General features: G+C 64.6%; 1 protein-coding gene across 1 annotated transcript in view; it reads right to left on the bottom strand.

Moving 5' to 3' along the window:
* Positions 1-64: 64 nt before the first annotated feature.
* The window catches only part of LOC121070151 (dedicator of cytokinesis protein 2-like), a 69,566-nt gene continuing 56,289 nt past the window's right edge, over positions 65-13,341 (bottom strand). The window contains exons 29-53 of the mRNA XM_040556811.1: positions 11,597-11,695; positions 11,248-11,342; positions 10,547-10,625; positions 10,319-10,419; positions 10,053-10,111; positions 9,261-9,409; positions 8,238-8,323; positions 7,601-7,757; positions 7,276-7,316; positions 6,960-7,050; positions 6,752-6,871; positions 6,209-6,298; positions 5,964-6,068; positions 4,391-4,532; positions 4,148-4,229; positions 3,960-4,044; positions 3,645-3,731; positions 2,918-3,094; positions 2,703-2,786; positions 2,483-2,620; positions 2,094-2,179; positions 1,481-1,631; positions 1,186-1,282; positions 809-942; positions 65-740 (exon numbers count right to left, since the gene is read on the bottom strand). Coding sequence (XP_040412745.1) covers positions 651-740; positions 809-942; positions 1,186-1,282; positions 1,481-1,631; positions 2,094-2,179; positions 2,483-2,620; positions 2,703-2,786; positions 2,918-3,094; positions 3,645-3,731; positions 3,960-4,044; positions 4,148-4,229; positions 4,391-4,532; positions 5,964-6,068; positions 6,209-6,298; positions 6,752-6,871; positions 6,960-7,050; positions 7,276-7,316; positions 7,601-7,757; positions 8,238-8,323; positions 9,261-9,409; positions 10,053-10,111; positions 10,319-10,419; positions 10,547-10,625; positions 11,248-11,342; positions 11,597-11,695 — 2,625 coding nt within the window. The 3' untranslated portion in view covers positions 65-650. The remainder of the gene's footprint in view (positions 741-808; positions 943-1,185; positions 1,283-1,480; positions 1,632-2,093; positions 2,180-2,482; positions 2,621-2,702; positions 2,787-2,917; positions 3,095-3,644; positions 3,732-3,959; positions 4,045-4,147; positions 4,230-4,390; positions 4,533-5,963; positions 6,069-6,208; positions 6,299-6,751; positions 6,872-6,959; positions 7,051-7,275; positions 7,317-7,600; positions 7,758-8,237; positions 8,324-9,260; positions 9,410-10,052; positions 10,112-10,318; positions 10,420-10,546; positions 10,626-11,247; positions 11,343-11,596; positions 11,696-13,341) is intronic.

The raw sequence follows: 13,341 nt of genomic DNA, 5'->3' as shown, positions 1-13,341 counted from the left end.
TGTGGCGCAGGGACGAGTGCTGCGGCGTGCGCTGGGTTTTGATGAACGCTGCAGGGCGCCTGGCTGACAAGTGGGCCCTTTATTAGTCAGCTCATGGCTGCAGCCTGCTTGCAGCAGGGAGGCGGGGGCCGTGCCGCTGGCCGCAGTGGTGCTAGCTCAGCACAGGTGGGGTTGCGAGGCTGGATACCGGCAGGAGGGATGGCACTGCACGAGGTACGGCGCTGCCCAGGCTGTGCTCACGGACCTGGCTGGCTCCTGCACGATCACAGCCAGGGCCAGAAGCGTTCGTCCCAGTGCTGCGGGATGGGGGGGCAGCCGAGGGAGGGTGGGGGGGGCTCAGCTCAGCCTGGCAGGGAGTTTTCTGGCTTGCCCTGTGCCAGGATGGTCACGGTGGTGGGATGGCAGGTCCTCTTGGTGGCCTGCGGGCATGGCGCCGGGGGGGCTGCGTGGGGGGTGAGAGGGGCAGCGGGGCTGGGCCAGGTCTGAAGCAGAGCAGTGGTTGGGGGTCCCAGCTGGGGGCACAGCTCGAGGGCAGCAGCACCTCGGGGTGCACGGGGCGTCCAGGAGCCACGCGGGGTGCTTCTGGTGCAAGCGCTGTGGGAGAGGCAGGGGGGCGGCCCCCTGCTCCGGCCCCCACGGGCAGGGATGGCTCAGAGCTGAGACAGCCGCTTGGACTTCGGTGGCGGCGGCGGGGGTGACTTCAGCCCCCTGCTTCCATCCGCTGTCGGCGATGGCAACGCCTGCGAGCAGAGGGGATGGTTACAGGGGGCAGGGGCCGCGCAGGGGCCGGGGCAGGGCCGGGCGGTACCTTCCCCCCGCTGGCAGCATCGCTCTGCTCCAGGAAGGCCTCGTACACGGTGGGGCTGATCCTGCGAGGCAGTGGCGGGGCCTTGCTGGCGCTCTTCACGCGGCCGCCGAAGCCCGTGGGAGACGGGGACAGCGCTGCGGAGGAAGGCAGGCTGGGCAGCGCGTCTGGCACGGCGCCGGGGGGGCCCGGGCCTGCTCTGGGTGCCCCAGGCTGCCCGTGGCCACCCTCGGGAGCGAGGGCCCAGTGCTGAGGGGCTGGGGCTGCAGCCCTGCTCTCAGGGGCACGGGCTGGACGCCACCAGCGCTGTGGTGCTGGGGAGGCGCCCCCCGGTTCTGCTGAGGCTGCTGGGGGCGGGAAGGCTCCAGAGCTGGGGGTACCTGCGGTGCTGGGCTCGCGGCTCGGCGGGGGCTGTTTCCCATCGCAGCTGCCCAGGCTGCTCTCGCTCATGTTGCGGGACAGTCTCCGTTTGTCATCCTGGGGCACAGAGAGGGGGCTCGGTGCCTGGGGGGCAGGACCACGCCCAGGAGCGCAGGAGCCTCTGGCAGGGCACGATGCTCTCCAGCACCCTGTCTGCAGGGCTCTGAGCCCTGCGTGCCTCCAGCTCTGCCCCTGCTCCCCTCCACCAGCCTGGAGCAAGCAGGGAGGCTCCAGGGCTGTGCTGGGCACCATCACCTTTGGCTCTGGCAGCTCCGGGACAGACAGGCGCGTCTCCTGCCGCCGGTACCCAAAGAAGGTGCTGGAGCGGTTCTCCTTGCGCTCACTCCTGCGGTCCTCGCTCTCGGCAGTGCGTGGGGCAGGCTTTGGGGTCGGGGGTGCCTCCGTGCTGCAGAGAGACTGGGGCTGGTGAGGGGCCGGTGCAGGGGAAAGGGAGCGGGGCTGTGCTGTGCACCAGCCAGGCCACAACCAGGTGTGGCCACTCTGAGCCAGGCACCAGCACCGACCCTGGCAGAGCTCAGCAGCGGGTGCTTGGGGCAGGACCCAGAAGGAGGGGCATGGATGGCTCAGGGACAGCGGTGTCCAGGTGAGCCGGGGGGGCTGCATATGGTGTGTCTGCTCTGTGTCCTCCCGATGGGATGGGGCTATCGTGGTGGCGTGGCAGGACGGGCCCCAAGATGTGGCTTGGCATAAAGCACCAGGGAGGGAAGCTGGGTGGGCATTGCGCTGGGCAGGAGGGAGAGAAGCGTGTGGGGCCCCGGGGAGTGGGAGCAAAGCACTGCTCAGGGGCGTGGGGATGGCAGGGGGGTAAGGCAGGGCCGCCAGCGTGCCTCCCCAACACTGCACTCGCCTGTCTCCAGCATGGCTCAGCCGGTCCCAGTCTGGTCCCCAGGCTGCGGACCGGGGTCGCCCACTTCGCCGGTCCTCGAAGGAGATCTGAGAGCGCAGGGGGACCGAGAGCCAGGAGGGGTGAGGCACAGAGCCTCTCCTCCGCTGCCTCCCCTCGTGCTCAGCCAAGGCCAGAAGTGCCCTTCTCGCCCCTTCTGGTTGCAGTGTTACCCAGTGGCAGTTGTCCCTGCTCCCAGGGCAGGCAGAGACCCTGTGCTCCTGCACGCACGCTGCCCCCAGCCCTGCTGCTGCTGCAGCTGTGGCCCTGTCGGGCCCAATCCACTGCCCCGAGACATGGGGCATCTTCTGCAGCGACGCCCTGGGGGTGCCACACGCTGCCCTGGCACTCACCATCTCCCGCACGCCATACTGGCTCTCCACCTTGGCCCGCAGCTGCACAAAGCACTGCTCCATGCGCTCGTGGAAGGGCCGCAAGTCCTCCGTCACCTTCCGCCTGTGGATCCGGATCCCCTCTGCCAACAGCGGGGTCTGCAGGAGAAGGCGGCACAGGTCTGGCTGGGTTGTGGGGCTCCCTGGGCCAGGGCTGATGGAGGGGTGCCACAGGCGCTACCTGCCAAGCGATCAGGTCCTTCAGCTTGTCGATGTTCCCCTGGTCCTCGGGGTGCTCCTTCAGGTATGACTCCTGGAAGAAGGCCTGCAGCGAGCCCCGCTCAGTCCCGCCGGTGGCTGGCACGGGTGCAGCGGGTGCGGAGTGGTGCTGGTGCCCTGTGCTCTGTCCTCTGCACCAAGAGCACCAGCCCCGGTGCAGCACTCGCACGTCCTCACCGTCTCATACTTGGCGAAGCCGCCCATGACGGCAGGGTCCACGATGCCGTTGAGCAGCATGGAAAGTGGGTTGACAGGCAGGCTGGGGTCGCTCTGGTGCCGGTTGATCTCGCTTAGAATTTTCTCGTTTGTTTTCATCATGGTCTCGATGGCGTTCTCCAGCGGGGAGATGATGTTCTGTGCCCAGGGAGGGAGGGTCAGCAGCTGCTTGACCCGCAGCCCTGCCCTCCCCAGCCCCGGGGCTGCACATCTCGTCCTGGGGGCCCCAAGAAGCCCCTCGAGCCTCTGGCACTGAGCTGGTGGCCTGCGGGGATGCGCTGTGTGGGTCCCTGACTCCGGGCTGCCTGCAGGGTTCTCACTGCAGGCGAGAGGCTGCAGCCCAGGTGGCAGCGTGGCAGGGGCAGCTCAGTGGGGAGCTTATGGAAACCCGGGTAAACGTCATCGGCACTGTGGGGGCAGCTGTACAACAGCAGTGAGCACCCCAGGGACATGACGTGGCAGCACTTGTGCTGTCATACGGGGGATCTGCAGCAGAGCTGTGCCACAGCCCAGACTTGTGTGTCACCTGCCTTCACTGCTGCAGCACCCAAACCCTCTGGGCTTTGCCCCCCACCCCGCTCTGACCGAGGGGTACAAGCCACGTGCAGAGCTGCTGGCTGGGCAGGGGGGCAGCCCAGGAAAGGGGTGCCTGGGGATGGCCCCGCTCCCCTCACAGCCCCCTCCTCACCGTGGTAGTGGTGGTCACCACGAACCAGCGCAGGATGCCGGGCAGGGGGTAGGCTGTCACGAAGGTCGTCCGCTCAATCCACATGGTCTGCAGGCAGGGCAGCAGTCAGTGCACTGCCCCGCTCCCTGTCACCCCAGGATGCCCCCAGCTGCCCCACGGGGCAGGGGGCTCCCACACGGGGCTGCCGCCTTCTCCATCCCAGGACCAGAGCCCCCCGTCTCTCTGCATCCCCTTGAGACCTGGCTCTTCATAGGGCCCCTGCAGCTCTGTCTTTCCCCCCGTCCTGGGGTCCCGGCAGCCCCTGGAAGCACTCACTGCAAATTCGTTGTCTGGATCCTTTGGGCCTTTCTTGAAGGGCCGTGAGTAGCTGAACTTCTGGACGTGGTTGGCTTTGTAGAAGCTGCAGAGGAGGGAAGGGGCAGAGCACGGAGATGTGTGGAGGGGAAGACATCCCCGTGGTGTCCCACACCAGGTGGTGCACCCATCCCTGCCGGGGGACTTACTTGGTGATCTGCTCCGGGATGCTCCGGTCCTTGAACCGGACCTTGGCTTCCTCCACCGGCTGCACGGTGAAGCACTGGATGTCTGCGGGAGTGAAGGAGCCACAGACAAGCACCGCGCAGCTGAGGGGCTGGGGCTGCAGGGGAGAGGGGACGTGGGGGTGTGCAGGAGGTGCTGTGGGACCCGTGTGGGGACGAAGGCCCAGGGAACCACCCGCCCTGCCCATCCCCGCGCTGCCAGGATACACTGCCCCGGGGAGCCAGTGATGTCGGGGCCGGGCGGAGATGTGGTCTTCAGCTTCTCGGCATTGGGGAAGGGGCTCAGCAGCCGCATCTCAAAGTCCTCCCGGCGCTCGTACTCCTTGCCTCGGTAAATGAAGACCTTGTTCTGTGGGAGGAAGGACAGTCGGTCCCAGCACGCTGTGAGTGGGGCCAGGGGCCTCCCTGCGCTCGGGCTGCAGTGAGCGCCGATGTGCACGGGCGGGTGCATGCACTGGCAAGGCTGAGCCTCCAACCGAGTGCGAAACCCATTCTTGGAAAAAAAAAGTCCCCTAACCCAACAGCTGGAGGAAAACAGAATTAAAGGGTAGCTGGCTCTGGCAGCTGGGGCTCTGGAGAGAAGCTCTTTGCTCAGGTGCACAGTGACCAGGTCTGCAGTCAGTGGATACAGAAACCCACCCAGGAGGCAGCAAGACCTTGAAAATGGGTTTGACCTTGGGAAAAATGATGCAGCTTTTGCTGTGGCTGGAACAGCAGAGTAGCAAAATAAGCACCAACACTTCAGATGGAAGAAGCGCACCAAGCATGCAAACTGATGCCCAAGCAGACTAAAAAATGTAAGAAAAGTAAAAGGAGTGAATGGGGCTGAAACGCTGCTTTTGTCTGAATAGATGAGCCTTGCTCTCACTGGGGGACACTGGATGCCTGTTTGCCAGCACAGGGAAAGGGAAGGGTGCTCAGCAGACAGCTGCCCAAAGGCCTCCCATTCTCCCTAAACCTGTGCTGCTGGCAGGGACGTGGAGAGGGGCGGTGGGGATGCTCCAGGAGGTACCTGAATGCGTTCACAGGTAGCACAGACATATCTCTGCAGCACAGACAGGATACAGCACAAATCTGTCTCTGTGCCCCAGACAACATGGTGCAGACACAACTTCCCTGCGCGCTGCAGCCATGAGATAGTGCAGGTACAGCTGCTACAGGTGCAGCGCCAGTACCAGCGCTCTGGGCAGAGATGGGCCAGCAGAGGTACTGCATTCCTGCGTGCCAAGGACACTGTCCAGGGCCCTCTCTGTCATGTGCTATTGAGAACTGCAGCTTTTCATACCATGTGTTTATCTTGCAAATGCTGCTCCCCAAAACAAGCTGGGGTGAGCTCCAAGGAGCTCCCACTAGCCTCATCCCTCAGGACCATGTCTCCATCCTCGTCCCCGTCCCCATCCCCGTGTGCTGCCAGACCTCCACTAGATCACAGAATTGTAGGGGTTGGAAGGGACCTCAAGAGACCATCGGGTCCATCCGCCCTGCCAAAGCAGGTTCCCTAGAGCAGGTTGCCCAGGTAGGTGTCCAGACGGGCCTTGAATATCTCCAGAGAAGGAGACTCCACAACCTCCTTGGGCAGCCTGATCTCCCCACCAGGGCCAGGCCACAGGGACCAGTTTGTTGCTGCCATCGTGGTGAGGAGCAGGGACAGCTTTGGGGCTCTGCTCGCAGGGACAATGCCCTGAAATGGCCATAGCTGCTGGGCAGAGCTGGCCGTGGGCAGGGCGCAGTACATCGCTGCAGACCAGCCCAGGCTGAGCGCAGCAGCCAGGAGACTTACCCGGAGGAAGGTGGGGAAGCCTTGCCCATAGTAGCCCACAGCAAAGTAGTCTGGGCTGGGCCGCAGCACCTTCAGGATCTTCTCATAGAACTTGGCTTCCCGCTGCTGCAAGGGGAGATGGCGCTGGAGGGGTGCAGGAGCCCTGCAGCCTGCCCTGCCCTGCCCCACGGCTCATGGCCTGCTGGCACAGTGCCCTCAGCCCAGACCCTGCTCCGGTCCATTGCCCAGCCCAGCCGGGCACTCACCAGGATCTCACTCAGCATCTCGTAGTCAAAGATTTCGCTCTCATACTGCTCCGCCAGCTCCTTGCAGATGTGGATGGCCTCCTCCCACATCTGCAGCAGAGGGGCCAGGGTGTGGGGTAAGCTGAGGTGGGAAGGGGACTGGGTGCTTCCAGAGCACCCAGCCCCTTCTGCAGGGTAACTGCAGCTCTGCTCCTGCACGAGGAGCGGGATGGGTCCCCGGCGTGGTGCAGCAGGGCTCACCTCCTGCCATCGTCAGCCACGGTGCCCCCTGCCAGGCCAGCCCCCTGTGGGGTGCCAAAACTCCCCACATCTCCCCAGGGCCAGGGCTGAGGCTCGTACAGGATGGGGGAATCAAGAGCTGGGGGGCTGCAGGGAGGAGCCGTCCGGCCCGAGCTCACCGCCTTCTGCCTGGCGCAGGGCAGCTCCAGCCCCATCCCGGCAATGGCGCAGGGAGACCCTGCCCACGGGGGGGCTCGGAGCAGGGCGGCGATGGCGGGGAGCTGGGGTGGCCCAGGGGCTGCAGCTGCCCCGCGCTGTGCTCACCTTGCCCTGGTCGAAGTAGTTGATGATCTGGTTGTAGAGAGCCTCCTTCAGCTGGCGCTGGGTGTGCAGGCTGGGGCTGTGCAAGCCCTGCATGGGCGCCGTGTTCGCCTCATCCGACCACTGTGCGGGGCAGCGGGAGCCTGTCACGCAGAGCCCTGGGGACCCCGAGGCGCGTGGCAGCCCCTGGCCCCCGCCCACCGTGCCGCACCTTGAGGAGCCGCGCGTGCAGCAGCAGCGTGTAGGCTCCCTCCGTGTAGTTCTCGTAGCTGATGTGCAGGTCCTTCAGCTTGTACAGGTACCTGGGAGCAGGGCGCCACGTGCCGGGCACGATGCCGGGGGGGACAGCCCCGGCACCCTGCCCTCCGGCTGCTCCGCCTTCCTCCCCCCGTGCAGAGGCCGGGGCAGGCGGGGTGGGGGCAGCTCAAGGCTGGGGACCCCCCGGCCGATGCTGGGCGCCTTCCTGTGCTGGCCAGCTCCACTGGAGCACTGGCCGGTGCTGGGGGTCTCCCTGGGGCAGCGCTCACCTGATGTACATGGCCTGGCGGTCGATCTCCTTGTAGAAGTTCTGGGGAAGAGCAGGCATTAGAGCAGCCCCAGGGGGCTCCCAGCGCAGCCCCCGTGCTCCCCAGCTCCGGGTCATGCTGCCACCAGGACCCAGCACAGCAGACACTGGGCTACCCTTGGCAGTGCAGGGCTGCATGGTGCTGCCCAGCCGGGGGCACCAGCCTGGCACCCTGTACACCCCAGCTCTGCTGTGCTGGGGCTGCTGCAGACCCTACGGATGTTCAGGGGGACGTGGGGCTGAGCACAGCCGGCCCCGGGAGCTGGGGGCACGGGGCAGGCACCCACCAGAAGGTTGACGGTGCAGCTCATGCTGTAGGTTTTGTTCTCATCGTTCATAACCGCCCGGTAGTCGAGGAGCCGCTCCAGGAGCCCCGTCACCAATGCCACAAAGTTCTCCCCGGGCTCGGCCAGCTCAGGGTGACCCCGGCAGCAGCTGAGCAGGCTGGGGAGCAGAGGAGGCGATGGGTCTGGCTGCGTGCTCAGCTCTGCAATGCCCCAGTTTAGCTGCACCCGAGGTGTGGGTGCCAGGCCCCCCCAGCAAGGGACAAAAAAGCACCACCGGGTCAGCAGCCAGCCAGCAGCCGTGCTGCCCCCAGCAGGCACACCAGGTACGGGGGGGAGACCCGACTGCCCCAACTGCCCTGCACACCGGGCTGAGATGGATGCGTGGGGCAGGAGCAGGGCACCGGGGCAGGACGGGGGCCCGGGGGGCTGGCTGGAGCTGCTGTGGTGCACGAGGGCACACGTCGCTCCCTGGGCACAGCCTCTTCCCTCTCAGATCCAGCGCCCCGGGAGGTGTGCTCTGGGTCACAGCACAGCACGGAGGAGTGGGATGAACGAGAGTCAGCTGGTGCAGGGGCACAGAGCATAGCAAAGGGTTGTTCGCAGAGGGAAGGGCATGGTGGTGGTGCTGCATACTCACATGCTCTCAAAAAGCTGCTTGTACTGCTCATCGCCCCGGCCACCCTCCACCTCGCTGTCCAGCTTGCGCAGGATCTCATCCTCAAACTGCAAAGATACAGGCGTGAGCGCGTCCGAGGAACCGAGGATGTGCTGAGCTCAGCCCCAGGCTGCCACGGCCGCAGCTCTGCGGGGCACAAGGTAGCAGGTGCCGGGAGAGGGTGGTTGCGGGGCTGGAGCCAGCTTGGGCCACGCAAGCAGCCCTGGGCTCAGCTGCTGCAGGTGGCTCTCCCATGGCTGCCCAGCCCAGTCCCACTCCCCAGCTCCCAATGGCCCCCAGTTGCTCCCCAGGTCCTGCTCCTTCCTCATTGCCACCTCCCAGCAGCCTGGGCTGCTCCTGCAGCGCGGGGCATCCCAGCACTGTGGGAGGGGATGGTGTCCTGGGGATCTCTGGACTGTGCCCTGTGCCCCCTAAAGCCACTGCCTGCCCTGCTGGGGGACAGGGCTCTGCCTGCCTGGGTCCCCCACCCCCCAGCTGAAGCTTAGCCTTTGGGTTTGTGCTGCAGCTGCTTCAGGTGGACTCTGAAGCCAGCACGTACATGGCATGGGACATGGGAGAGCATGGCTCTGGGGGGGTCCCAGCCCTTCTTCCACAGGATGTCCCACAGGCAGATAGGCTTCCAGCTCAGAAAAGACCGATGCCACCCGATCACAAACTGGAAAAACCTTTTGCACATAGAAAACTCACAGCAGCTCAGGAAGAGTGTGGCAATACGGGAGGTTTATACAGACCTCTCCCCAGCTACCGTGCTCGTTTCCAGCCAGTGCTGGGACACGCTGAGTGCAGACAACCTGGCCTGTCCCTGCTGGTCGCTGGGAAATGCTCAGCACCACCCTGAGGTGGGAGGCCCTGTCCCCATCCCCTCCCTGCTGCAGCTGCACGTCCCAGGAGCCCCCACCCATGCCACAGGGATGGTCAGCCCGGGCGAGAGGCAGGATCCAGCCGCGTCGGCCTCCCCAGCCCAGCCTGGCCCTGGGCACTCACCCGGCTGAAGCTCGCGGTCAGCTGGTACTCGCAGAGCATCATGTCGAAGAAGATGGGGATAGTGGACTTGCGCAGCTCCAGCTCCGGCACAAGCGTCATCTCCAGGATGGGGCCGACCATGCCCGGGATGAACTCGATCTTACGATGGCCTGGGGAGGGCATGGAAGGCTGGCCTGCCTAGGCACTTGCAGCCTGTGCCCAGGAACAGGCAGCTGTGTGTGGACGAGGCCGGGGAGCGGCAGTAGGAGAGGTCTGCACGCCCAGTGCAGGTGGCTGCAGCAGAGCCAGGCAGCTCTCCTGGGCAGCCGCAGTAGCAGGGAGGTCACGCTGTGTGGCCAGGACAGCACGACCAACACTTGGCTACGGGACCATCAGCTCGGGCTGTGCTGGTGTCCCAGAGGCACTGCACAGGCAAACAACCCACACAGGAGCCTGTGGGCACCAGGCACTGCTCCGTGGTTCCACAGGCAGGAGACATCATCCCAACACAGCCTCAGCAGCCCCTTCCCCAGGCTGTGCCTGACGCTGCGCTCTGGCTGCCCCGTGCCCCCCGGCACAGAGCCACGGGCAGACGCCAGCCCTGGCGCGGGGACGCTGCTGGCTGGGAGAGTGACCTCAGGACCACGGGCTGGCACATCCCGCAGCATCCCACGGGGCACACGCCTGCAGCCTCCCATGCCCCACACTTGTAATATTCCACTCCCTGGCACCCGTTTCTGGGGACAGTGGTGATCAACAGCAGCCTGCAGAGACTCTCCAAGCCTCCTCATCGCTGGCAACACCACAGCTCACCTAGGTTGTACCACATGTCCCGAATGGCAGCTCCAATCTTGGCTCTCATGTCCCCGTACCTGCCAGGATGGGTGGTGGTTAGCATCACTCCGCAGCTGGGCACGGCCCATCGCATGTCAGCTTCCAGGCCAGGAAGCCAAGCACAGCCTGAGCGGCTCATCCCCAAATCTCTGCCTGCACAGCACAGCACAGCACAGCAGCAGGCTGGGGCTGGAGCCTCGAACCGAGCGGCAGAGCTCGGGCAGGCGGAGGCAGGAGTAACTCACTTGGCCAGGATGCTGGTGCGCTTGGCCTGGGAGAAGTTCTCCAGCTGCAGGGAGTCCTGGGTGAGGAAAGCCACGGCCAGGTGGAAATAGTTGTTCCAAAGCTGCAGTGAAAATGGGGACAAGTGCCAGCTGGGGTGGCACAGGAGGAGCTGGGGCTGGATGCAGCAGCCCCGCAGGCTGGGCATGTCCCCTGCAGCCCCCGTCGGGGGGGGGGCGGTGCCCCCTTACCTGCAGCTCGAAGCTGCTGCTGCTCAGGAACATCTCTGTCAACGTTGTGGCAAACTGGTTGATGGCGCGCAGGAACTCCCTGCAGGAGCACCCGCAGCATGGGTGCTGAGCGGGGGGTGGCCGCACTGCCGGACCCCCTTCCCACCAGCAGCAGGGGAGCAGGGCTGGCGGCCCCAGGCCACGGGAGGCGAGAAACAGGGGCAGGTGGGGGCAGCCTGGGGCACCGCCAGCTTCCCCCAGGTGCTGGGGCTCGCAGCGTGCTCCTGCCCACGTCCCCATGGCAGCGCACCCCTTCTGCCCGCCGTGGTGCAGCCCGGTGCTGCACGGGTGCACCCGCCCGGAGGTGCGAACAGACACATCCCTGGCATCCCGACTTGCAACCCCAGCACAGCTGCCGTGTGCAGACACCCAGGGAAGGAGGGATGGGGTGTCTGCAGCAGCTCCCCCCCTCCCCCTGGGCCCCACAGCACGCCTGTGGGGATGGAGAGAACAGCTCCTCCGTGGGCTCCCAGGGTCCGGGCTGTCCCAGCAGGGAGCACCCAGAGCTGCCCTGAGCCAGCCCAGGCACTGCCACAGGGCTGCTCGAGACAGATGTGGGGGGCCAGGGCAGCCTCAGGCAGTGTCTGCGTGCCCCAGCAAGGTGCCCCAGTCGTCACACCCAGCCCCAGCACTGGGGTCCCTCCCAGCCCAGGGGTCCTCACCGGTTCTGCACCATGTTCATCACCATCCAGTCGGAGGGGTACACCGTCTTGCCGATCAGGTCCTTGAAGAGGATGAAAGTCTCCATGAGGAAGTCCTGCCGAAGAGAGGAGATGTCAGGGGCTGGGGCTCAGCCATGATGCTGTGCTGAGTGCCAGGGCCAGGAGCGAACGGCCACCCAGCAGTGGGGATGCGAGCAGTGCTGGTGGCCGGGGCGGTGACACCAGTGCCAGGTGCCCTGCTGCGGGCGGGGTGGTGGGACCGGCGGGATGTCCCTTTTGGGAGTCAGAGTGGAGAGTGCCCCGTGCCCCCTGCCACGGCCCCGGTCTCGCTGCGTGGGGCAGCACTCACCATCAGCTCGGCCCGAGAGGGGAACGCCTGGATGTAGGAGCTGTAGTGGTCCTTGTCCATCTGGCTCAGGATGGCGGCCATGCAGGCCACGTAGTGACTCTGAGGAGGGAGCAGCTGGGTCAAGCACTGCTGTGGCCAGAGTCGAATGGGCCCCGTGAGCCCACTCACGCTCCTTCAGCCATCCCCACCCCGAGGCCCCACTCCCTGGCTCTCCAGCCCTCTCCTTGTGCCCCACTCAGCCCTGGCTCCCTCATCCCTTTGTCTCCGGTCCCTGCACACCCCGGTCCCAGGGTGGGACAGCCCTGTCACCTACCATGGTGCTGCAGAGGAGGTGGACATAACTATAACGTATTTGTGGTAGCATAAAATCTGTGGGTTTAAAGTCAATTCAAAGTAATATGTAAGTGCATTTTTAGAATGACAAGCAGCTTCTTTCTGGAAGCTGTTATGTCTAGACTGCCTTTAGTGAATGGTCCCAAACTGAGCTGTTAGCTGTGCTCCCGCTCTGGGAGCTCACAGGTTTGTTATGACACGAGCAGGGCAGCTGTAGCAAAGGCTGACCACGATTTCCATTCTGCACAGTGAGAAAGGCTGTGCTTTATCTTGGACTTGTGCTCTGTTGCATTGTTCGTGAAACAAGAGAGGAGCAGGTGGCAGAGAGCAATGCCCCACCTGCTGCTCACCAAAGACTTTCATCTTCCCTTTAGTCTATTAATGCAACATGTTCTTGATGATGCTTCTAACGTAAAATTTGAGTCTGCAGTAGACTTTAAAGCACTTTGAATACTGACTTGTTAAGAGGCGCTTTGGTCTTGGGACAAAGCTAGTGGAAACTCCCTGATGGATGCTCAGTGTCTAAAGCCCAAGAGCTGATGGGGTTGCAGCTCCTGATCACTGAATGAGAAAGTGTTGCTTGATCTCCAGGATCTTCTTGAGCTCTGGTCATTCAGCTGCTGGCCAGCACGTAGTACCAGGCCCAGAGAGGTACTTGAAAGCATTTCTTTCCAAATGCTGCCTGCCACCAGGCACAAAGGACTGCTCCCTGCTGGGGTGGTCTGCAAGAGGATGCCACCGAGCCCGCACCCTGGGTGCGTGTCAACAGCTCGAGGCCCTCGCGTGCCATTCGAGGAGGCTGTGACTTGGGAGCCGCCCCGTGCCCGGCAGCACCGGGGACACACCAGCCCTGCCCCGGCCCCACAACACGCAGCAGCACAGCCAGTGTGCTGGAAAGCTGGCTGCTCTGAGCACCAGCTGCAGCCACAAGGGTGCCACAAAGAAAGAAATGTGTTCCTGGGGAAAATACAAACCAGCCTGGCTGCCCTGGGAAGTACCATCGTGGGCAGGGGCCATGCACAGCCCAGGGCAACTCAGGTCACTTCAGCGCAATGGAGAGCCCTGCATGGCTGGTGCTGAGCGAGGGCAAACACTTGGCCATGCAGCTGCATGACACCTCCTGGGTTTTGGCAGCATCCAGCGTGGCCCATGCTTGGCTATTCAGCCAGAAAGCTCTCCCTGCCCTGGCAGCTGGGAAAAGGCAGCTCTTTCTGAGGAGGATGCATCACTTGTCAGGCTCAGAATGAGTGAAGGTGCCCTAGTGTCACTGGCAGGGCTCGTGGGTGGTTTCAGGTGTAGCCTTTCCTCGGGGGCTGCCGGGCTGCCCTGCCTGGGGTGCCCCGTGCACCACCGGGCACTGAGGGCACCAGAGCCTTGTCCCCACGAGCAGGAGCCACCTCTGGCAGCACGGT

The sequence above is a fragment of the Cygnus olor genome, chromosome 4 (genome assembly GCF_009769625.2).
Source record: "Cygnus olor isolate bCygOlo1 chromosome 4, bCygOlo1.pri.v2, whole genome shotgun sequence".
In the NCBI taxonomy this organism is placed as follows: domain Eukaryota; kingdom Metazoa; phylum Chordata; class Aves; order Anseriformes; family Anatidae; genus Cygnus; species Cygnus olor.
The sequence above is the reverse complement of the archived record's forward strand: the minus strand, read 5'-3'. Positions and strand labels throughout refer to the sequence as shown.